Source organism: Oncorhynchus nerka, linkage group LG2 (assembly GCF_034236695.1).
Source record: "Oncorhynchus nerka isolate Pitt River linkage group LG2, Oner_Uvic_2.0, whole genome shotgun sequence".
In the NCBI taxonomy this organism is placed as follows: Eukaryota; Metazoa; Chordata; class Actinopteri; order Salmoniformes; family Salmonidae; genus Oncorhynchus; species Oncorhynchus nerka.
This window is the reverse complement of record NC_088397.1, coordinates 76,845,002-76,868,754: the sequence shown is the minus strand read 5'-3', so window position 1 is coordinate 76,868,754 and position 23,753 is coordinate 76,845,002. Positions and strand designations below refer to the sequence as shown.

At 46.0% G+C, this 23,753-nt stretch overlaps 1 protein-coding gene across 2 annotated transcripts in view; it reads right to left on the bottom strand.

Annotated features, from left to right (window-relative positions):
• LOC115117482 (plasma membrane calcium-transporting ATPase 1-like) overlaps positions 1-23,753 on the bottom strand; it is a 192,441-nt gene that overhangs the window by 85,274 nt on the left and 83,414 nt on the right. For both annotated transcript variants that reach the window (XM_065002770.1, XM_065002765.1), the window contains exons 3-16: positions 18,286-18,483; positions 17,798-18,055; positions 17,078-17,203; positions 16,712-16,837; positions 14,867-14,902; positions 11,133-11,309; positions 8,475-8,689; positions 8,091-8,333; positions 7,355-7,489; positions 7,021-7,130; positions 6,660-6,897; positions 2,275-2,454; positions 2,049-2,136; positions 1,479-1,585 (exon numbers count right to left, since the gene is read on the bottom strand). In XM_065002770.1, coding sequence (XP_064858842.1) covers positions 1,479-1,585; positions 2,049-2,136; positions 2,275-2,454; positions 6,660-6,897; positions 7,021-7,130; positions 7,355-7,489; positions 8,091-8,333; positions 8,475-8,689; positions 11,133-11,309; positions 14,867-14,902; positions 16,712-16,837; positions 17,078-17,203; positions 17,798-18,055; positions 18,286-18,483 — 2,237 coding nt within the window. The remainder of the gene's footprint in view (positions 1-1,478; positions 1,586-2,048; positions 2,137-2,274; positions 2,455-6,659; positions 6,898-7,020; positions 7,131-7,354; positions 7,490-8,090; positions 8,334-8,474; positions 8,690-11,132; positions 11,310-14,866; positions 14,903-16,711; positions 16,838-17,077; positions 17,204-17,797; positions 18,056-18,285; positions 18,484-23,753) is intronic.

The window sequence follows — 23,753 nt, the reverse complement described above, 5'->3', positions numbered from 1 at the left end:
TCTCTCTCCCTCTCTGGGTCTCTCTCCCTCTCTGGGTCTCTCTCTCTCTCTGGGTCGGTCTCTCTCTCTCTGGGTCGGTCTCTCTCTCTCTGGGTCGGTCTCTCGCCCTCTCTCTCTCTGGGTCTGTCTCTCTCTCTCTCTCTCTGGGTCTGTCTCTCTCTGGGTCTCTCTCTCTCACTCTGGGTCTCTCTCTCTCTCTCTCACTCTGGGTCTCTCTCTCTCTCTGGGTCTCTCTCTCTCTGGGTCTATCTCTCTCTCTGGTTCTGTCTCTCTCTCTCTCTGGGTCTCTCTCTCTCTCTCTCTCTCCCTCTCGGGTCTCTCCGTCTGTCTGTCTCTCCGCGTCTCTCTCTGGGTCTCTCTCTCTCTGGGTCTCTCTCTCTCTCTGGGTCTGTCTCTCTCTCTCTGGGTCTGTCTCTCGCCCTCTCTCTCTCACTCTGGGTCTCTCTCTCTCTCTCTCTGTCTGTCTCTCCGGGTCTCTCCCTCTGTCCGGGTCTCTCTCTCTCTCTCTCTGGGTCTCTCTCTCTCTCTCTGGGTCTCTCTCCCTCTCTGGGTCTCTCTCCCTCTCTGGGTCTCTCTCCCTCTCTGGGTCTCTCTCCCTCTCTGGGTCTCTCTCCCTCTGGTCTCTCTCCCTCTCTGGGTCTCTCTCTCTCTCTGGGTCTCTCTCTCTCTCTGGTCTCTCTCTCTCTCTGGGTCTCTCTCTCTCTCTCTGGGTCTGTCTCTCTCTCTCTGGGTCTGTCTCTCTCACTCTGGTTCTGTCTCTCTCACTCTGGGTCTGTCTCGCTCTCACTCTGGGTCTGTCTCTCTCTCACTCTGGGTCTGTCTCTCTCTCACTCTGGGTCTCTCTCTCTCACTCTGGGTCTCTCTCTCTCTCTCACTCTGGGTCTCTCTCTCTCTCTCTCTCACTCTGGGTCTCTCTCTCTCTGGGTCTCTCTCTCTCTCACTCTGGGTCTCTCTCTCTCTCTCTCTGGGTCTGTCTCTCTCTCTCTCACTCTGGGTCTGTCTCTCTCTCTCACTCTGGGTCTGTCTCCGTCTGTCTGTCTCCCTCTCTGTCTCCGTCTGTCTGATTAACTAGCAGAATCAGATGCAAAAAAAAAAATGTATTGGTCACATACACCCACAATAACATCTGCTAAATATGTGTAACTCACACAATCTCACTCACTCCTTTTCTGTAATCCCCAAACCCAGAGGTGCTTCTACTTAGGGTACAGTGTATGTGAATGTAGGGGTTTGTCTGGTGATAAGCAGATTTATCAAAGCATTACTATTGATTTAGTATCTAATTACACAGCCATCGTAATGGAGGCACTTTGGAGTAAATTGGATAGTTGCAGAGATAAGGTTTGGGCAACATGAGCTTTTCATCTGTCTGTAGTGTAATTGTAATTACTTGATAGGTTCTCTCTAAGAAGGGGTAAAAACATAAGGAACGCAGTGACAAGGGAACCATATACACTGATATGAATGGAGAGAGTTACCATAGCAAATCCAACATCAGCCTTCTTCAGGGCGGGGCCATCGTTAGTTCCGTCTCCTGTCACAGCCACCACCTGTCGTGTCTCGAGGACGGTGCTGTCCATGATACCTGAGGGAGAGAAACAATACCACACCCCTCAGATCTCAACACACAGGACAGCAGTATAAATATTCACTGAGACAGACACCCATGGAATCACATTTTTTGGGAGGAACATAACTAACAAATGCTGTTCCCCAATATTTTGAAAAGGCCTTTTTCCCATTTAATTAGCTTCAGTGTTTCTTTCGGTTAGTCTTCTAGTCAAGTGTCCATATTCATGACCCACACCTACATTATGCTTTCCCTGGCCCATCCTGCTCTCTTTCCACCCCTCCACTGCCCCCCAACTGAGATGAAACGGGCTAGTCTTTGAAGAGAACTGGGTTGGGCTGAGGGGGGTGGCAGTGCTACAGACCCCGGGTCCAATGTGTGTGTGTGTGTCTATCACACAAGAAATAGATGACACATTTCTGGAAGGAAAAGGGAGGGGAAACAAGAAAAGGAGAGATATGTGACAGCTTTAACCCACCTTTGACCAGAGTGTGTTTGTCAGTAGGAGAGGAACGAGCCAGCACACGCAGCTTGGGCCACACCTTGTCCAGACGCTCTTGCTCCACCTAGAGCACAGGAGTACACAGTGTCAGAGGGGCTGCATCTCTACTACTATATAATTTATGTCCCCATGACAGTCTCACCTCTATTATATCATTATAAAAGTCCCCCTTTCAAAATAAAAGTAATGTCGTGTGTCTCACCTCTCCCTGGTCATTACGGATCAGCTGGTTGAACTCTTTGCCCTCCAGACACAAGAAGTCCTCGCCTGGCAACAGGATGCCACACTTGGTTGCTATGGCACGGGCGGTGTTGATGTTGTCCCCGGTAACCATGCGGACAGTGATGCCAGCCCTCTGGCACTTGAGGATAGCATCAGGTACCTTTATGGGAGGGAGGAGAGAGTCATGACTAAGTTCACTACAAGGACATTGGTCATCTAGTATTGTGTAGTTATATGTCCACTTAAAAATGAATTTATTGGTATAGTACCAGTGCTGATCTCAGACCAGTCTGTGTAAGGTAAGTGTGTATCTGAGTGTATTCTGTATGTATATTCCCCTCCGCATGTTCCCTACTCCATTTTGTACCACCGTTGATCTCAGTAACAGTGTCGCAGGTTATTTTAGTCTCCTTCTCAGCACGACAGTGTGAATCCCTGACAGCTTCTGCTCATTCTAGCGTGACCTCTCAACCCTCTGTGCGTGTGAGTCTCTCTCTGTGTGTCTGAGTGAAGTCTTGTGTAATTAGCCACCCTCAGCTATGTGATGAGTCACTCCTCATTAGACCAATCAGATCACTTATTTATAGATCATTAGAAACCCCCCACAGACGTCTGCCGATCACACCGCTGAGCCCACAACCACTTCCCCCACCCCGTCTGCCCTCACACAAACCACTAAACGTGTAGCTACACTGTCTCCACAACCCTCCCCCACCCCGTCTGCCCTCACACAAACCACTAAACGTGTAGCTACGCGGTCTACACAACCCTCCCCACCCCGTCTGGTAGCTACACAACCCTCACACAAACCACCCCCACCCCATCTGCCCTCACACAAACCACTAAACGTGTAGCTACACTGTCTACACAACCCTCCCCCACCCCGTCTGCCCTCACACAAACCACTAAACGTGTAGCTACACTGTCTCACACAACCCTACACCCCCCACCCCATCTGTCCTCACACAAACCACTAAACGTGTAGCTACACTGTCTACACAACCCTCCCCCACCCCATCTGCCCTCACACAAACCACTAAACGTGTAGCTACGTGGTCTACACAACCCTCCCCCACCCCATCTGCCCTCACACAAAACCACTAAACGTGTAGCTACACTGTCTACACAACCCCCCTCCCATCTGCCCTCACACAAACCACTAAACGTGTAGCTACGCGGTCTACACAACCTCCCCCACCCCATCTGCCCTCACACAAACCACTAAACGTGTCCCATCTGCTACACTGTCTACACAACCCTCCCCCACCCCATCTGCCCTCACACAAACCACTAAACGTGTAGCTACGCTGCCCTCACACAACCCTCCCCACCCCCCACAATAACACAGAATCCTAAGGAAATAAATAACCCACTATGGTGAATGCTCCCACACTAGCACTGGCAGACCACCTCATGTAAACATCCACTCACAGACCTACGATCGCTAACTCTGCAATGTTCCCCGAACAGTCGCCCACATCTCTGGCCTTTAGTTTGAACCATGATAACATCTCTGGCCTTTAGTTTGAACCATGATAACATCTCTGGCCTTTAGTTTGAACCATGATAACATCTCTGATGCTTTACATTTTCCCTCAGTAATGCATTTGAATAATAAAATGACGCAGGTGTTCTTTCCCCATCTATCATGGTAATGAGGGGTGCCTCATCTCCATAATTAATGGATGATATTAGTGAATATTATACATACCAGAAGCTCATTTCAGAGACGCTGCTGTCACGTAAATATCAGCGCTAAAGTGCACAGCCATTATAAATGTCCTAGCATGGCTGCTACAGTACAGTACCTTTCCGCTAGCAGCTAGCCGCCCTTCCCTTCCAACCCTATTGGGAACTGGTAGAGTGTCTGTCACCCGCTGGCTACAAAGCGATTTCCATCCACTATGTTATCTGCTGCTGCTTGACATTCAAAACTCTAATGACTATCAGTGAGTCATGTGAAAGACACAGCAAGTGGCGGTCGGGCGGAGCAAGAAACTAGCTAATATTGTACAGCCACACTCTTTAAAATGGCTGTTTCAGCAGGATTCATAATGCTGTTTTCACAAGAGCTCAGTAGGTTCAGCACACTATCGGCCATATTGGCACCAAAAGCTGTTGATAATACATTTCCATTGTAATTCGCAGGTTCACGGGCTCTGGCTGGGGCTATAGAGAAGACTCTTTAGGAGACAAGAGGGCCATTTCAGTTCTCTAGGGCCGCAGTGGAGTGAGGAGGGTTGAACATGAGCGTGAACATGAACTCAATTGGCTACACTTACGTGTGATGTGTGTGATGATGTGTGTGTGTTTGTGTGTGTGAGTGTGAGAGAGACTGCATGTGTCTGTGTGTGCAGATGAACTTTTCCGTCAAACACCAGCTCTCTAAATAGATACTGGCTGCCTGCAGTTATCGTAGCATAGCAGAACTTAGATCACTGCATCACTGGCGTCATGACACTGATTTTAACTATTTAATATGATACATTGTTGATATCAGTGTCATATGCACCCAGTCTCTTATTTAAGCAATAAGGCCAGAGGAGGTGTGGTATATGGCCAATATTCTTATGTACCACGCAACGCAGAGTTCTTATGTACCACGCAACGCAGAGTACCTGGACACAGCCCTTAGGTGCCTTATTGCTATTATAAACTGGTTACCAACGTAATTAGAGCTGTAAAAATAAATGTTTTGCCATACATATGGTGTATGGTCTGATATACCATGACTGTCAGCCAATCAGTATTCAGGTCTCAAACCACCCAGTTTATAATATAAGATATACCTCGTCTATAGTTCTTGGTCCTCATGCACTTATAAGTGGCTCTCAAATCGTTCCTCTCATTGACTGCTGCAGTCAATATGATATCATATGACTGGAGCCAGCAGGTTCCTGGGCTAATTTAATATATTTAATGGGGATCAGATGTTTGAGTCACACTGCAGCAAAACAGTTCATTATTTAATGGAAAATTGAACAGATCAACAAAATCCTTCAGCAGTGGTTTGGAGAAATCTTATTCTGACAAACAACAGTCCATTAAGACCTCTAGTATATTGGGCTTCATTATCTATACCTCTGATACTGTGGTCAACCTTCAAACAACATACTACACAGCTAATCTAAGCAGTCATATCCAACATCAGCTCTGAAGATATCAACTACAAAAAAATATATATATACACAGTATCAGTCAAATGTTTGGACACACCTACTCATTCAAGGGTTTTTCTTTATTTTTATTATTTTCTACATTGCAGAATAATAGTGAAGACATCAATACTGTGAAATAACAAAGTGTTAAACAAATTCAAATACATTTTACATTTGAGATTCTTCAAAGTAGCCACCTTTTGCCTCAATGACAACTTTGCACACGCTTGGCATTCTCTCAACCAGCTTCATGAGGCAGTCACCTTGAATGCATTTCAATTAGTAGGTGTGCCTTGTTTAAAGTTCATTTGTGTAAGTCTTTCCATCAATGCGTTTGAGCCAATCAGCTGTGTTGTGACAAGGTAGGAGTGGTATACAGAAGATAGCCATATTTGGTGAAAGACCAAGTCCATATTATGGCAAGAACAGCTCAAATAAGCAAAGAGAAATGACAGTCCATCATCACTAAGGCATGAAGGTCAGTCAATTCAGAAAAATTCAAGAACTTTGAAAGTTTCTTCAAGTGCAGTCGCAAAAACCATCAAGCTCTATGATAAAACTGGCTCTCATGAGGGCCACCACAGGAAAGGAAGACCCAGAGTTACCTCTGCTGCAGAGGATAAGTTCATTAGAGTTACCAGCCTCAGAAATTGCAGCCCAAATAAATTCTTCAGAGTTCAAGTAACAGACATATCTCAACATCAACTGTTCAGAGGAGACTGTGTGAATCAGGCCTTCATGGTCGAATTGCTGCAAACAATCACCCGACCTCAACCCAATTGAGATGGTTTGGGATGAGTCGGACTGCAGAGTGAATTAAAAGCAGCCAACAAGTGCTCAGCATATGTGGGAACTTCTTCAAGACTGTTGGAAAAGCATTCCTCATGCTGGTTGAGAGAATGCCAAGAGTGTGCAAAGCTGTCATCAAGGCAAAGGGTAGCTACTTTGAAGAATCTCAAATCTCAAATATATTTTTATTTGTTTAACACTTACTGGTTACTACATGATTCCATGTGTTATTTCATAGTTTTTGTCTTCACTATTATTCTACAATGTGGAAAATATTAAACATAAAGAAAAACCCTTGAATGAGTAGGTGTGTCCAAACTTTTGACTGGTACTGTATATTTATGCACTTTCTGATCAGTTAGAGGATGTTCACCAGAGCTTGTTTTGTTCAGGCAGAATGCGTCTGTCCATATCTCACCTCAGGTCTGACAGGATCTTCAATGCCGACCACACAGATGCAGGTGAGCTCGTTGAGGATATCGGCCTCGTTGTCCCAGTTTGGTTCTCCTGCCTCGGCAGGGAAGTCCCTGTAGGCCACGCAGATGGTCCTTAGACCGTCACAGGCCATGGGCTCAATCACCACCTTCACCATCTCATCACGGTCCTTAGGCTTGAAGATACGTGGCTCCCCGTTCGTGTCCAGGATACGGGAACATCTAGAGGGCGAGGAGGGAAGGGGGGGAAGATAGAAAGATGGACTTGATCATCCACCCCCTCCTATCTTGGTGTATCCATTCATCAACGAAAGATATGACCAATCCCCCCCCTCCACTCTGTACTTGCGTAGGACGATCTCGGAGGCTCCCTTGCTGTACATGCGAAAGCCGCTACCGTCTGTGTTCTTCAGCACCGTGCTCATGCTCTTACGGGAGGAGTTGAAGGTGTACACCTGGAAACACACCTCTCAGTTAGTTATAACTCCCATATTATCACAATATGCTATATCACTATAGTACACTAGTTTGTGTGTAAGTTAGCTTTCTGTAGGAATAACGGGCAGTAGGTTATTTGTAAATTTAGTCTTGAAGCCACACAGAACACACATTTATAAAGTTAAATAAGTTACAGATTGCACATTTAACTTCATTGATACATTTTGAAGCAGCTACACACCTTATACAGCTTCTCCTCAGGAATCTCATCCCTGATTGGCTGGTAGTCCCTCTTCAGTTCCAGCACGAAGCCCAATAGGGAGCATTCTGTCTTGTTGCCAACGTGGCGGGGCAGACCTCCCTCCTTTGCTGGAGACTGGAGAAACAAACAAAACGTTACACACACCCTACCTACTGTATGCTACAAACATGTATATTTCATGGAGAAGACATAAAGTAAAAGGAGCATTGAGATATGCATCCTACAGAGTGTAAAAGCAACCATGAAGAAATGCACTAGAGAAGAAGACTATGCATTTGTAAGGATGTGCACACACTGCGTACATATGACATGAAGCTCCAGATGTCGAAGCGCTATGGTCCAAGGAATGATCGAAGATGAGTGAGGGATTCTCCTAAGGGCTATTTAAAGCCTGCATCTTCAGTCTTATGTGATTATCTGGTGGTATTGATGGGAAGATGAATGAGTGGATAGAAAGCAGTATCATGTTTCTGGAATGTTATTATGGACCATCTTTACTGAAGACTGGGACGATATTAGCGTGTGCTTCAAGTGCCTCACTTAAGGATTTCTGTGTGTGTGTGTGGGTGTGTTGGTGTGTGCATGTGTGAGAGTGAGCGGTGAAGGTTTATTGTGAGTGCTCGTTCAATTTCTGCATTTGAGGATGGGTGTGTAAGTGTACAGTGTGTGTGTGTGTGTGTGTCTGTGTGTGTGTGTGCATCTCTCTCTCTCTCACCAGGATCTTAGTAGTATAGGCTGAGTTTATGGCGATGCTGTTGACCAGGACTTCCAGTGTGGATGGTTTGATGACGTCGGGTTCCGGTACTTTCTTGTAGTGTGTGTCTCCCAAGTAGGCCTGCACCACGGTCATACGGTTCATGGTGAGGGTACCTGTCTTGTCGGAGCAGATGGTCGTAGCATTCCCCATTGTCTCACACGCATCCAGGTGACGCACCAGGTTATTGTCTTTCATCATTTTCTACACAGGGGACAAGACAGACAGAGGTCAGTGCTGTGTGTGTGTGACCTGACAGAGTAAGTCTGGGAGATGGTGGCAGCTAGCGACAGCCCCTCTGGCACTGCCACTACCAGCACCGTGTGCGTGTTGGTTTGTGCGTACCTTGACAGAGTAGGCCAGAGAGATGGTGACGGCTAGAGGCAGCCCCTCAGGCACAGCCACCACCAGCACAGTGACTCCGATGATGAAGAACTTGACAAAGTACTGGATGTAGATGGGGGTACACTCCTTCAGCCATGGGCGACCCTGTACCCCGAACGTATCAATCACGAAGTACAGAATGAGAATGACCACCGTCACTGCTGACATGATCAGACCTGGGCAAAAGAAACAAAGTATACTGTTTCTATCTGGCGGTTAAATCCAGGAGCAGGCATGTACAGGGCTCCGGGCAGCCGAGCGGAAATGGAGGAAAACTCGCCTCCCTGCGGACCTGGCATCCTTTCACTCCCTCCTCTCTACATTTTCCTCTTCTGTTGCTGCTGCTAAAGCCACTTTCTACCACTCTAAATTCCAAGCATCTGCCTCTAACCCTAGGAAGCTCTTTGCCACCTTCTCCTCCCTCCTGAATCCCCTCCCCCTCCCCCCCTCCCTCTCTGCAGATGACTTCGTCAACCATTTTGAAAAGAAGGTCGACGACATCCGATCCTCGTTTGCTAAGTCAAACGACACCGCTGGTTCTGCTCACACTGCCCTACCCTGTGCTCTGACCTCTTTCTCCCTCTCTCTCCAGATGAAATCTCGCGTCTTGTGACGGCCGGCCGCCCAACAACCTGCCCGCTTGACCCTATCCCTCCTCTCTTCTCCAGACCATTTCCGGAGACCTTCTCCCTTACCTCACCTCGCTCATCAACTCATCCCTGACCGCTGGCTACGTCCCTTCCGTCTTCAAGAGCGAGAGTTGCACCCCTTCTGAAAAAACCTACACTCGATCCCTCCGATGTCAACAACTACAGACCAGTATCCCTTCTTTCTTTTCTCTCCAAAACCCTTGAACGTGCCGTCCTTGGCCAGCTCTCCCGCTATCGCTCTCAGAATGACCTTCTTGATCCAAATCAGTCAGGTTTCAAGACTAGTCATTCAACTGAGACTGCTCTTCTCTGTATCACGGAGGCGCTCCGCACTGCTAAAGCTAACTCTCTCTCCTCTGCTCTCATCCTTCTAGACCTATCGGCTGCCTTCGATACTGTGAACCATCAGATCCTCCTCTCCACCCTCTCAGAGTTGGGCATCTCCGGCGCGGCCCACGCTTGATTGCGTCCTACCTGACAGGTCACTCCTACCAGGTGGCGTGGCGAGAATCCGCGCTCTCACCACTGGTGTCCCCAGAGCTCTGTTCTAGGCCCTCTCCTATTCTCGCTATACACCAAGTCACCACATGGTCTCTCCTATCATTGCTATGCAGGATCATCTTCTCCTTTCCCCTTCTGATGACCAGGTGGCGAATCGCATCTCTGCATGTCTGGCAGACATATCAGTGTGGATGACGGATCACCACCTCAAGCTGAACCTCGGCAAGACGGAGCTGCTCTTCCTCCCGGGGAAGGACTGCCCGTTCCATGATCTCGCCATCACGGTTGACAACTCCACTGTGTCCTCCTCCCAGAGCGCTAAGAACCTTGGCGTGATCCTGGACAACACCCTGTCGTTCTCAACTAACATCAAGGCGTTCCTGTAGGTTCCTGTAGGTTCATGCTCTACAACATCCGCAGAGTACGACCCTGCCTCACACAGGAAGCGGCGCAGGTCCTAATCCAGGCACTTGTCATCTCCCGTCTGGATTACTGCAACTCGCTGTTGGCTGGGCTCCCTGCCTGTGCCATTAAACCCCTACAACTCATCCAGAACGCCGCAGCCCGTCTGGTGTTCAACCTTCCCAAGTTCTCTCACGTCACCCCGCTCCTCCGCTCTCTCCACTGGCTTCCAGTTGAAGCTCGCATCCGCTACAAGACCATGGTGCTTGCCTATGGAGCTGTGAGGGGAACAGCACCTCAGTACCTCCAGGCTCTGATCAGGCCCTACACCCAAACAATGGCACTGCGTTCATCCACCTCTGGCCTGCTCGCCTCCCTACCACTGAGGAAGTACAGTTCCCGCTCAGCCCAGTCAAAACTGTTCGCTGCTCTGGCCCCCCAATGGTGGAACAAACTCCCTCACGACGCCAGGACAGCGGAGTCAATCACCACCTTCCGGAGACACCTGAAACCCCACCTCTTTAAGGAATACCTAGGATAGGAAAAAGTAATCCTTCTCACCCCCCTTAAAAGATTTAGATGCACTATTGTAAAGTGGCTGCTCCACTGGATGTCATAAGGTGAATGCACCAATTTGTAAGTCGCTCTGGATAAGAGCGTCTGCTAAATGACTTAAATGTAAATGTAAAATGTACAGATGTAGGACCTTAATTTGATCACCCTTAAAATTGTATTGTATTTCAGGTTTAAAAAGGCTTCCAAAGTTTGGAATTTCCACTGAAATGTCATACTTGATCGGCCCTTACGAAAAATGTTTAACCCCTACAAAAATATCTATTGGTTATAATCCACATAATAATTCACATTTCCTGTTGCTGCAGGATTATTTTCCTGCTGTAGCTCAAATTACAATTTTACATCTGTATGTACACCTGTGTGTACGTGTGTCAGGGTCCTAATGTTTTTAAGATCTTCTCTATTCTTACCTGCCTTGCCGGTCTGCAATGTCTATGTGTGTGTGCCTGTGTAGGTCTGTGTGCACGTGCAGCTCTGCCTCTGACCTCACCTGCCTTCCCGATTAGCACAGCCAGTTTGGTGAGTTTGCCCTGCAGCACAGACTTCTCCTTCTTGGTGATCTGAACCCTCTTCACCTGTTTGACCTCCACCTCCGGCTCCTTCTCCTCGGACTCAACCTCACTCTTCAGGGGTTGGATCTCCAGGGCAATGCCGTCCTGGGTCTTAGCTATGGGACAGGGTAGATGAGGAAATCGGTAGGGTAGAGGGAGGTGGTGGTGGGAAGAGGGTGGTGGGGGTGGAGGAGGGCAATTAGTGGTGGTGAAAAAGTTTGGGGAGGGTAAAGAGGGTAGTGATTGGAGGTTGGAGATGGTTGGTGGTGAGATTTGTTTTTTTTGGGGGGGGGGCAGGAGGAAGGGAGATCGAGGGGTTGTGGTTCAGTTCCGGTTGGAAGAGAGACAGAAACACGGTCACCAGACCACCAGACCAGTGATCCACTAAACCATGTGGATCATTTCATCTCTTAAACCAGAACAGATCCCTTGTGATCAACACTGATGTTATTATTTGTTGTTTTAGCGGTCAGTTTGATGGAGAGTTCAGCAAATGCGATTTATTCTTCATTAAAGTAAAATTAGTACTCAATAATTAACTGATTGATTGTGTAAATACTCTAATGCATAAATGAAACATTGCGAAAGCAGGTGTTGGAAAGTGTACAGCACAGAATTCATCAGGAAATGCTTGAGATAAAGGTAAGGATTTAACAATACAAAACTGATTTGTAGCAGCATTTTAACGCTATGCAACTTCTCCCAGATGGCGCATTTCCATACAGGATTTACCCCAGTGTTTCACCCAAAACGCTCAGATTTTTCTGTTTCCATCTATGCGGGCCGGAACCTGTGTCTCACTGGGCCATGGCTCTGGTGGACTTGCTTTCACCTGGGGCCAAAGCCAGGCCCCTGGTACTTTCAGCCTGCATTTACATAACAACGGCTAACTGTGAACACCTTTTCGCATAGCAACTGTCTTGATGATGCAGAGGTTGTTGAATCTGCCCTCCCCAATGTTTAGTGTGACTCTCCTGATGGAAACACAATTACACTAGAGTTTACATTAACATAAAACACTGCCGACACACTGGTGTGGGGGTAAGTCTCCATGGAAATGCGCCAAGAAGAGTCGATGGAGATAGTTTTTGGTTTTACATCATACATATAACAGAGAATATTTTCAGAACATCGAGGTTGTAAATTCTACAATGGTTCCTTTGCGGGGGATTGTCAACTGAACGTATTTCATCTCTGCTACAGAGCTCAGTCATTTTTTACAAACGCAAATAAGATATTTGCCTTTCACCACTTCATATCTTATATTCGCTCTGTTTGTTCTCTAGCGCTGTCTCTTTTCCAGTAGAAATAGTCCACAATATCTAAGGGCGAGTATAATAAAAGGTGGTAAAATAAAAGATCAGTATTCTATGGTAATCAGTGTCATATGCATTGCTATGGATTCTATTTGTGGCCCATGCAAACTCAACACCAGTGAATTTAAAGTACATTCACAATCTAGTTGGATCATTTTGTACCCTTGTCATTTTTGCTGTAAGGTTTTTTTTCTCACACTCCTAAAATGTCTGTACTTGAAGTCCCTTGTATTGAGCATAGTGACTCTGCCACCCCTGAGAATAGGCCACCAGATACCGAGTCAGTCCTAACATAAAACCCATTAGACCAGACCCACCAGACTGAACACAGCCACACACTGACTGGACTGGCAGACTGACGCACGGACGGACGGATGGACTGACTCACTGACGGATGCACAGCACTTACAGACGCAGCATGGACCACGACGAGGGGGTGGGGGTGGACGAGGGGTGGGGGTGGGGTGGACGAGGGGTGGACGGGGGTGGGGGGTTGGGTGGACGAAGGGTGGGGGGGGGGGGTGGACGAGGGGTGGGGGTGGGGGTGGGGGTGGACGAGGTGGGTGGACGAGGGTGGGGGTGAGGTGGGTGGACGAGGGGTGGGGGTGGGGTGGGTGGACGAGGTGGGTGTGAGGTGGGGTGGGGTGGGGGGTGGACGAGGTGGGTGGACGAGGGGTGGGGGTGAGGTGGGGTGGGTGGACGAGGGGTGGGGTTGCGAGTGTGTTACCCCTCTAAAAAACTCAAAGAAACTGAAAAAAAGAGAACAAAAAACAAAGCAGAGATACAACCACCACAAAAATAAAATTATGAGCTAGAAGACGAGGCTGCACATCTCCAGAGGTAGTTTTTATTTGCGAAAGAGACAGAAAAATAAATAAAGAGAGGTAGAGTCAAACAGTGATCGCGAGAAGAGAGTACGAGACAGCATGAGGTCCTGAGCAACATCCTGGAAAGAGGCAACAGTGAGAGAAAAGAAACAGAATAGAAAAACAGAACAGAACAGACACCATCCACAGCCCATTGATAATGTCAGGCTGCAACTCCCACAATGACCCACTTCCCAGAGTGTGTACAGTCTCCCTAACCCCTTGACCCTAGTTCTGAAGTTAGCATTAGATAGATAGAAGAATTTAGATTATAATTATATATACAATGTCTATTATAATTCTGTTTAGATCCCTTCTTTTTTAAACTAAGCCCAAAAACTATTACCAAATTCACAGATAGTGAAACATGATATCAGGGGTCCTACCACTCCTATTCCATTTACTCTCAGGAGCCACAGATTACTTGGCATCCATAAAGCTACTACACTGGATAAACTACTCATCAGTATGTGGACATTTTCAGAATATATATTTCATGTTGTGAATGGAGGTTGGGTCGACCTGTCCCTATTAATTTAACGTTGTCCTACTCTAGCATTAGCTACCGCTCCATGCTGGAGAGGAGAGAAGCTGTTTACTAGTGAAAGGCCAAGGGCGAGGGGAAGGAGAGAGGAGAGGGCAGGAGGGCTGGGGAGGGTCTGTGAGCAGCAGATGCTCAGGCCCTGGGAGGCTGAGTGGGGGGGGGAGACAGCTTGGATGAGTTCTGGAAGACACGTCCCATGGAGGGTGGAGGGGTCCAGGCCAGGCAAGCTGTAAGAGCTACAACACCCCGGGTGTCTATCTAAACATAGCATGTGAGGATGAAACTTTCTATTTGGGGCTAGTAGAACTAAACCTTTTGCAGCTCTGTGATTGAGGTAAAGATAACCCTATTTAGCCCTAGAAGGGATACAAATCTACTGGAGTTGTTGTGTTATTATTTTAACCCCATATAGCTCTGACGGATATACTTGCAGTAGTCTAGAACAGAAGGATAAAGAAGGATACTCCTGGGAAGCTCTGTGATTGATAATGGTTGACTACAGTTGTGTTATACTAACCCCTCATAGCTCTGAAGGATATAGTCTACAACAGTAGTGCTGAATGCTAACCCTAGGTAGCCTTGAGATGGATATCGGTCTACAATAGTAGTGCTGAATGCTAACCCTAGGTAGCCTTGAGATGGATATCGGTCTACAATAGTAGTGCTGAATGCTAACCCTAGGTAGCCTTGAGATGGATATCGATCTACAATAGTGGCATTGACGGCTAATCCCACTTCTCTCTCTGGGGACCAGTGGCAGGTGAGAGTTACATCCTTTCACAGGTAAAGCGAGGCGAGAAGAACCTCCCCTTTTCAGAAGGTGGAGGGAAGCGAGAGCATGAGAGGGAGAAAGAGAGAGAGGGAGAGAAAAGAGAGTGCATAAGACTGACACGAAACTCCCAGACTGCTGCTGAATGGAAGGGGAGAGGGAGGGATGGAGGGGTTACCTTTGTTGCGATTTTCGGGGGGTCCTTGTTTTTTACCTGTTCAGACAGAGAGAGAGTGCGGAATGCTGATAACATGGCTTAAATAAAAAAATCATAAAACCAAAACGAACAGAAGATCAAAACAATATAAATTCAAGTGTGTGTTGGGGGCTGGAACGGGCTGTCAGAGGAGAGAGACCGCTAGTTGGTTTAAGGCTGTAGAGTAAAGTAGAGCATCCATCCACAGACAGCAGGATCTGTTACTGGTGACACTGGGCTCATCTGTTTCAATCAATACATGTGTAACTAACAGAAATAAGTTTTATAAGAACACACATGCACCACACACATGCACACCTCCCATCCACTCACTCATGGCCCTGTCTTGACATTTGGGGGGGGGGGGGTATGTGGAGATGAGGTGTGTGTGAACAGCAGTTGTCAGCTGAGCAGCAGCAAGCCCTGAAGCCTAATTCGGCCACTCTGCCCCCTCTCCTCTGCTCTCTGGGTCACTGTATCAATATGTGTGTATGTGGCAGAGGGGTGTGTGTGTGTAAGTGTTTGACAGTCTTCGTGTGTGTGAAGGGAAAGTGTGTTTGCATGAGTGAGCATATAGAAGGTGAGTATGTCTGAGTCTGTGTGTGAAGGTGAGGGGGAGGTGTGGGACTGTGTGTGTGCTTCTAAGTATGTCTGAGTCTGTGTGTGAAGGTGAGGGGGAGGTGTGGGACTGTGTGTGTGCTTCTAAGTATGTCTGAGTCTGTGTGTGAAGGTGAGGGGGAGGTGTGGGACTGCGTGTGTGCTTCTAAGTATGTCTGAGTCTGTGTGTGAAGGTGAGGGGGAGGTGTGGGACTGTGTGTGTGCTTCTAAGTATGTCTGAGTCTGTGTGTGAAGGTGAGGGGGAGGTGTGGGACTGTGTGTGTGCTTCTAAGTATGTCTGCCCTCTTCCTCCATCCTCACTGTACACACCTGTCTCAGAGGAAGACAGACAGTTCAGCACCCAGTGTGCGTGCCTGTGCTGCAGCCAGTGTGTGCGTGTGCAACTAACTAGCCTTTACTTGCTCTGATCTACTCTAATAAACCCATAACATTAAGGTCATGACGGCTGCGTTCAACAGTTTCATGAACATTTGAAATCACAGCCTAATTTTGTGATGACTAAAGATGCCAATTGGAATGAGTCATTGTATTGCAGCTCCCTCCTCTGAGCTGGCACATTCAGCCCCTTTAGAATGAATGCCTGAAAAACAGAAATCTTAGCAAAAAAAACTTTTACCAAACAGAAAAGAAAACCCAAATAAGTGTTAGTATGGAACACAAGCTCAGTAGAGGCCATGTAGATATATATGTAGATTAACTGCACTGGATGCCTTAGTGTTGCTTGTTAAATTAGAACACATACAAAAGGGAGGGATGAAAGAGAGTGGAAATCCGTTTTTCCTGACAGTGGGTCTGTGGTACGGGTATAGAATGACCACCCCATCATCCATGAACAGAACAGAACCACTCCGGGGAAGGAGGGGTCTAGAAAGGGCCTCGGTTTGGATGTGAAAACTAACACCGGGGATTAGATAAATAAGGACAGCGATGTCAATGAAACTGAATGGAACCTCTGGCCTCCATGGTACAGTGTTTACCATGGCTGTCCCATCTTTCTTTACATCGTCCTAGAGTTCAACTGACTGGAGTAACTCATTCTTCCACTAGAATCTTACCTCAGGGAACCAGCGCTCACGTAGAAAGACAAGGATAGCTCGGTAGATCGAAACACACACACAGGAGACAGATTGGGGAAAAAGCCAGTCACTGACTCTCTGTGAACTGTTACCATGGCGATGTGCATTTGTCGTCGTCCCCCCAATCTCTTACCTTTCTTGATCTTCTTTTCCTCGTCGCTGTCTCCCGCCCCCAGCAGAGTGAAGATGATTCCAGTCTGAGAGTTGAGACCCACTGCAGACACCACCATTCTACCTGATCCCTCCATCACATGGGTGCCTGGAGGAGGAAGGGGGAGAAAGAGAGAGGATAAGAAGAGAGTTGGGAAGGAGAGAGAGAGATAGATTAACAAAAAGGTCATAACTGTGCTATATGTGTGAATAACTGTACTGTATGTTATTCCATTGTCCTCAATTTTCAGTCTACATACTGTATCACACGACATATGTTTTCATTTAAAACAATAGAGGTCCTGACTGGGATATTGATAATAGTGATATTATGAATAGGCGCTCTCACCAGACAGCAGCATGGGGTCTTTCTCGAGGGACTTCCTGACTTGGTCTGATTCACCAGTCAGAGAGCTTTCGTCAATCTTCAGGTCGTTGCCCTGGATCAGGATACCATCAGCTGGCAGCAGATCACCTAGGAAACAGTTACACAATTATATGACTGTGATATACAATGTCTCACCGTATTCCGTACCTTTGCATATCTGGTCAATGTGTTACCTCATCATATTGGTTCATTGTATTCAGACCTGGGTTCAAGTATTATTTAGGGTATTTCAAATACTTTCAAAATCATTTGGAAGTAAGTATTTTTATATTTGTTATTTCAAAACAAGTAGTTGAATATTGAAATGTATTTGGAAATACACTTGTAAAGTATTGGCATGTATTTGAAAAATACTAAAACACACAGTGTGTATACAAATAGTCTAATACTCCCACGCATTGAACCAGGTCTGTTTGGTATTTTAGATAATGCAGGCCTATTTGGAACTAAGTATTTGAAAATACCTTCAAATAGTAGGCTATTTATAGTAATTTATTTGAAAATACTTTCAAATACTTCCAATAGAAGTAGTTAATTAAGGCCACGTTATTTGAAAATACTCAAATAGACAGAAATTAAGTATTTAAATAACAAATACACATGTATTTAAACCAAGGTCGGACTGTATCCTGTCAGGGGAATGCACATTTCATCTCTTATTTTATCTGAACCATGTCTTACCGTATTTGATCTGGGCGATGTCTCCTGTCACTAGTTCGGACACAGGGATCTGGATGACCTGGCCTTTGCGGATGACGGTGAACTTCTGCTCCTGTTCGATGCGGCTCTGCAGCCCGCGGAACTGCTTCTCCTTGCTCCAGTCGTTAAACGCTGTCACCAAGACAACGATTGCAACAGAGAACAAGATGGCGGCGCCCTCGATCCAACCCGCCTGCGCCTCGCCCTCATCCTCCACTCCAGATGCTGTCTCACCACACACTGGGGAAAGTAGAACACAGGACCACAACATGATCAGGTCAAGACCAGGTCAGTGATATAAGACCACAACACAACCAGGTCAGTGATATAAACAATACCACAACACGACCAGGTCAGTGGATCAGGAAATGAAAACAATTGCAAACCCTCAATTCTCCCTTCATGCCCCAGTCCCCCTCACCACCCCTCCCACCTGTTCTAACTGCCCCGGGTTAGGGTGTACTACTCACGTTCGCTATCTCCCCCGGGAGGGTGGTAGAAGGACAGGCCCAGGGAGATGACGGCAGCAATCTCCAGGATGATTAGAGTAACATCCTGTAGAGCTTCCCACACCAGCGCCAGGAAAGACTTAGGCTTTTTAGGAGGGATGAAGTTCTTCCCAAAAGCTGTGTGGCGCTTCTCCAGATCCACTGGGTTACCAGACAGACCTAAGAGAGAGGAGGAGAATAAGACAGGTAATAGAGTAAACAGTTATCACAGAAATGCATACAACAAGATCAAACAATAGATGATGTTGAATATATACATTCAGCTTGACACAAGGCTACTTTAGAGGTATGAAAAATGCATGACAAACTATCAGGATTAGAAATGTTTAGGAGATTCTATAGGTTGCTGTATTTGCCTTGGTTCAAAGGTCTAAACGGACTCTAAAATGCTGCCATACCAAATAGAAACAAGTAGAGCCGGCCGTTCAAACACACCCATCCACACCCCATGTCAGCCTCCCACTGTGGACACAATCTGCCAGGCAACTACTGCCAAAGGCTTTGACATTCATTTGGATGAAATACACAAACCAGTCCGAAAAACATGTTATCCCTTGTGTATTTTTCGACAATCAAACCTTTAGATCAACTGGTATTTCCCGAATTAAGATAAAAATAAGTTTAATAGATTCCGAGTAATATATCATCACCTCATTGAAATCTTAATTGTTGCAAATAAATCTAGAAAAGCGCAGAAAATACAAAAGAGGTCAGTCAATGAGAAGCCATGAGGCATTTGAAACGATCACAAGGCTGTTGTAATGTCTAACTACTGCTCTCCCTCCCCCACAGCCTATCCACACCGACTCTATGCCTATCCACAGGTCTCTACCCACTCAGACGCACACACCTTCACTGTCACTCTTACTCACATACACACATTCATATACACCCTCACACTCATCACTGACGCAACACACTTACACCCATACATACACACACCCTTACCAACGCTGCTGCTAAAATTATTTTGGATTTGATTTATTACTACCAATACGCCAATGTTCATTGGCGTATGTCCATTACCATAAGTATCTAAAGTATCTATTTATCTACTGTTCACTGTAACTTCTGTTTACATGTACAGTGGGGAGAACAAGTATTTGAAACACTGCCGATTTTGCAGGTTTTCCTACTTACAAAGCATGTAGTCTGTATTTTTTTTAATCATAGGTACACTTCAACTGTGAGAGACGGAATCTAAAACAAAAATCAAGAAAATCACATTTTAGGATTTTTAAGTAATTATCTTGCATTTTATTGCCTGACATAAGTATTTGATCACCTACCAACCAGTAGGAATTCCGGCTCTCACAGACCTGTTAGTTTTTCTTTAAGAAGCCCACCTGTTCTCCCCTCATTACCTGTATTAACTGCACCTGTTTGAACACGTTACCTGTATAAAAGACACCTGTCCACACACTCAATCAAACAGACTCCAACCTCTCCACAATGGCCAAGACCAGAGAGCTGTGTAAGAACATCAGGGATAAAATTGTAGACCTGCATAAGGCTGGGATGGGCTACAGGACAATAGGCAAGCAGCTTGGTGAGAAGGCAACAACTATTGGCGCAATTATTAGAAATTGGAAGAAGTTCAAGATGACGGTCAGTCACCCTCGGTCTGGGGCTCCATGCAAGATCTCACCTCGTGGGGCATCAATGATCATGAGGAAGGTGAGGGATAAGCCCAGAACTACACGGCAGGACCTGGTCAATGACGTGAAGAGAGCTGGGACCACAGTCTCAAAGAAAACCATTAGTAACACACTACGCCCTCATGGATTAAAATCCTGCAGCGCACGCAAGGTCCCCCTGCTCAAGCCAGCGCATGTCCAGGCCCGTCTGAAGTTTGCCAATGACCATCTGAATGATCCAGAAGAGGAATGGGAGATGGTCATGTGGTCTGATGAGACAAAAATAGAGCTTTTTAGTCTAAAATCCATTCGCTGTGTTTGGAGGAAGAAGAAGGATGAGTACAACCCCAAGAAAACCAACCGTGAAGCATGGAGGTAGAAACATCATTCTTTGGGGATGCTTTTCTGCAAAGGGGACAGGACGTCTGCACCGTATTGAGTGGAGGATGGATGGGGTCATGTATCGCGAGATCTTGGCCAACAACCTCCTTCCCTCAGTAAGAGCATTGAAGATGGGTCGTGGCTGGGTCTTCCAGCATGACAACGACCCGAAACACAAAACCAGGGCAACTAAGGAGTGGCTCCGTAAGAAGCATCTCAAGGTCCTGGAGTGGCCTAGCCAGTCTCCAGACCTGAACCCAATAGAACATCTTTGGAGGGAGCTGAAAGTCCGTATTGCCCAGTGACAGCCCTTAAAACTGAAAGATCTCGAGAAGGTCTGTATGGAGGAGTGGGCCAAAATCTCTACTGCAGTGTGTGCAAACCTGGTCAAGAACTACAGGAAACATATGATCTCTGTAATTGCAAACAAAGGTTTCTGTACCAAATATTAAGTTCTGCTTTTCTGATGTATCAAATACTTATGTCATGCAATAAAATGCAAATTAATTACTTAAAAATCATACAAAGTGATTTTCTGGATTTTTGTTTTAGATTCCGTCTCTCACAGTTGAAGTGAACCTATGATAAAAATTACAGACTTACATGCTTTGTAAGTAGGAAAACCTGAAAAATCGGCTGTGTATCAAATACTTGTTCTCCCCACTGTATTAACATTAAAAACTGTAACATATTATGCTTCACGGAGTCGTGGCTGAACGACGACAATATCAACATACAGTTGGCTGGTTATACGATATACCGGCAGGATAGAACAGCGGCGTCTGGTAAGGTAAGGGGAGGCAGACTATGTATTTTTGTAAATAACAGCTGGTGCACGATATCTAAGGAAGTCTCGAGCTATTGCTCACCTGAGGTAGAGTATCTCACGATAAGCTGTAGACCACACTACCTACTAGAGGTCGACCGATTAATCGGAATGGACGATTAATTAGGGCCGATTTCAAGTTTTCATAACAATTGGAAATCGGTATTTTTGGGCGCCGAATTGCCGATTTATTTTCATACCTTTATCTAACTAGGAAAGTCAGCTAAGAACACTTTCTTATTAACCATGACGGCCTAGGAACGGTGGGTTAACTGCCTCATTCAGGGGCAGAACGACAGATTTTCACCTTGTCAGCTCGGGGGATCCAATCTTGCAACCTTACAGTAAACTAGTCCAACGCAATAACGACCTGCCTCTCTCTCGTTGCACTCCACAAGGAGAATGCCTGTTACGCGAATGCAGAAAGCCAAGGTAAGTTGCTAGCTAGCATTAAACGTATCTTATAAAAAACAATCAATCATAATCACTAGTTAACTACACATGGTTGATGATATTACTAGATATTATCTAGCGTGTCCTACGTTGCATATAAAAGTGACTGAGCATACAAGCATACAAGTATCTAAGGATCTGACTGAGCGGTGGTAGGCAGAAGCAGGCGCGTAAACATTCATTCAAACAGCACTTCCGTGCGTTTTGCCAGCAGCTCTTCGTTGTGCGTCAAGCATTGCACTGTTTATGACTTCAAGCCTATCAACTCCCGAGATGAGGCTGGTGTTAACGAAGTGAAATGGCTAGCTAGTTTAAGCGCGCTAATAGCGTTTCAAACGTCACCCGCTCTGAGCCTTCTAGTAGTTGTTCCCCTTGCTCTGCATGGGTAATGCTGCTTCGATGGTGGATGTTGTCGTTGTGTTGCTGGTTCGAGCCCAGGGAGGAGCGAGGAGAGGGATGGAATCTATACTGTTACACTGGCAATACTAAAGTGCCTATAAGAACATCCAATAGTCAAAGGTTAATGAAATACAAATGGTATAGAGGGAAATAGTCCTAGAATTCCTATAATAACTACAACCTAAAACTTCTTACCTGGGAATATTGAAGACCCATGTTAAAAGGAACCACCAGCTTTCATATGTTCTCATGTTCTGAGCAAGGAACTGAAACGTTAGCTTTCTTACATAGCACATATTGAACTTTTACTTTCTTCTCCAACACTTTGTTTTTGCATTATTTAAAACAAATTGAACATGTTTCAATATTTACTTGAGGCTAAATTGATTTTATTGATGTATTATATTAAGTTAAAATAAGTGTTCATTCAGTATTGTTGTAATTGTAATTATTACAAATAAATAAATAAAAATTGTCCGATTAATCGGTATCGGCTTTTTTGGTCCTCCAATAATCGGTTTCGGCGTTGAAAAATCATAATCGGTCACTCTCTACTACCTACTGAGAGAGTTTTAATCTGTCTTCTTCGTAGCTGTTTACATACCACCACAGACCAATGCTGGCACTAAAACCGCACTCAATGAGCTTTATACTGCCGTAAGAAATAGGAAAACGCTCATCCAGAGGCAGTACTCCTAGTGGCCGGGGACTTTAATGCAGGGAAACTTAAATCAGTTTTACCAAATTTCTATCAGCATGTTAAATGTGCAACCAGAGGAAAAATAACTCTGGACCACCTACACAGAAATGCATACAAAGCTCACCTTCACCCTCCATTTGGAAAATCTGACCATAATTATATCCTCCTGATTCCTGCTTACAAGCAAACATTTAAGCAGGAAGCACCAGTGACAAGCTCAATAAAAAAGTGGCCAGATGAAGCAGATGCTAAGCTACAAGACTGTTTAACTAACACAGACTGGAATATGTTCCGGGATTCCTCCGATGGCATTGAGGAGTACACATCAATGACGTTGTCTCCACAGCGACCGCACGTACATACCCCAACCAGAAGCAATGGATTACAGGCAGCATCCGCACTGAGCTAAAGGGTTGAGCTGCCGCTTTCAAGGAGTGGGATACTTATTTTTCACCATAATTTGCAAATAAATTCATTAAAAATCCTACAATGTGATATTCTGGATTTTTTTTCTCATTTTGTCTGTCATTCCCAAACCAGAAACCGTGGATTGATGGCAGCATTCGCGTGAAACTGAAAGCGCGAACCACTGCTTTTAATCAGGGCAAGGTGACTGGAAACATGACCGAATACAAAACAGTGTAACTATTCCCTCTGCAAGGCAATCAAACAAGCTAAGCTTCAGTATAGAGACAAAGTAGAATCTCAATTCAACGGCTCAGACACAAGAGGTATGTGGCAGTGTCTACAGTCAATCACGGATTACAAAAAGAAAACCAGCACTGTCACGGACCAGGATGTCTTGCTCCCAGGCAGACTAAATAACTTTTTTGCCCGCTTTGAGGACAATACAGTGCCACTGACACTGCCCGCAACTAAAACATGCGGACTCTCCTTCACTGCAGCCGACGTGAGGAAAACATTTAAACGTGTCAACCCTCGCAAGGCTGCAGGCCCAGACGGCATCCCCAGCCGTGCCCTCAGAGCATGCGCAGACCAGCTGGCTGGTGTGTTTACGGACATATTCAATCAA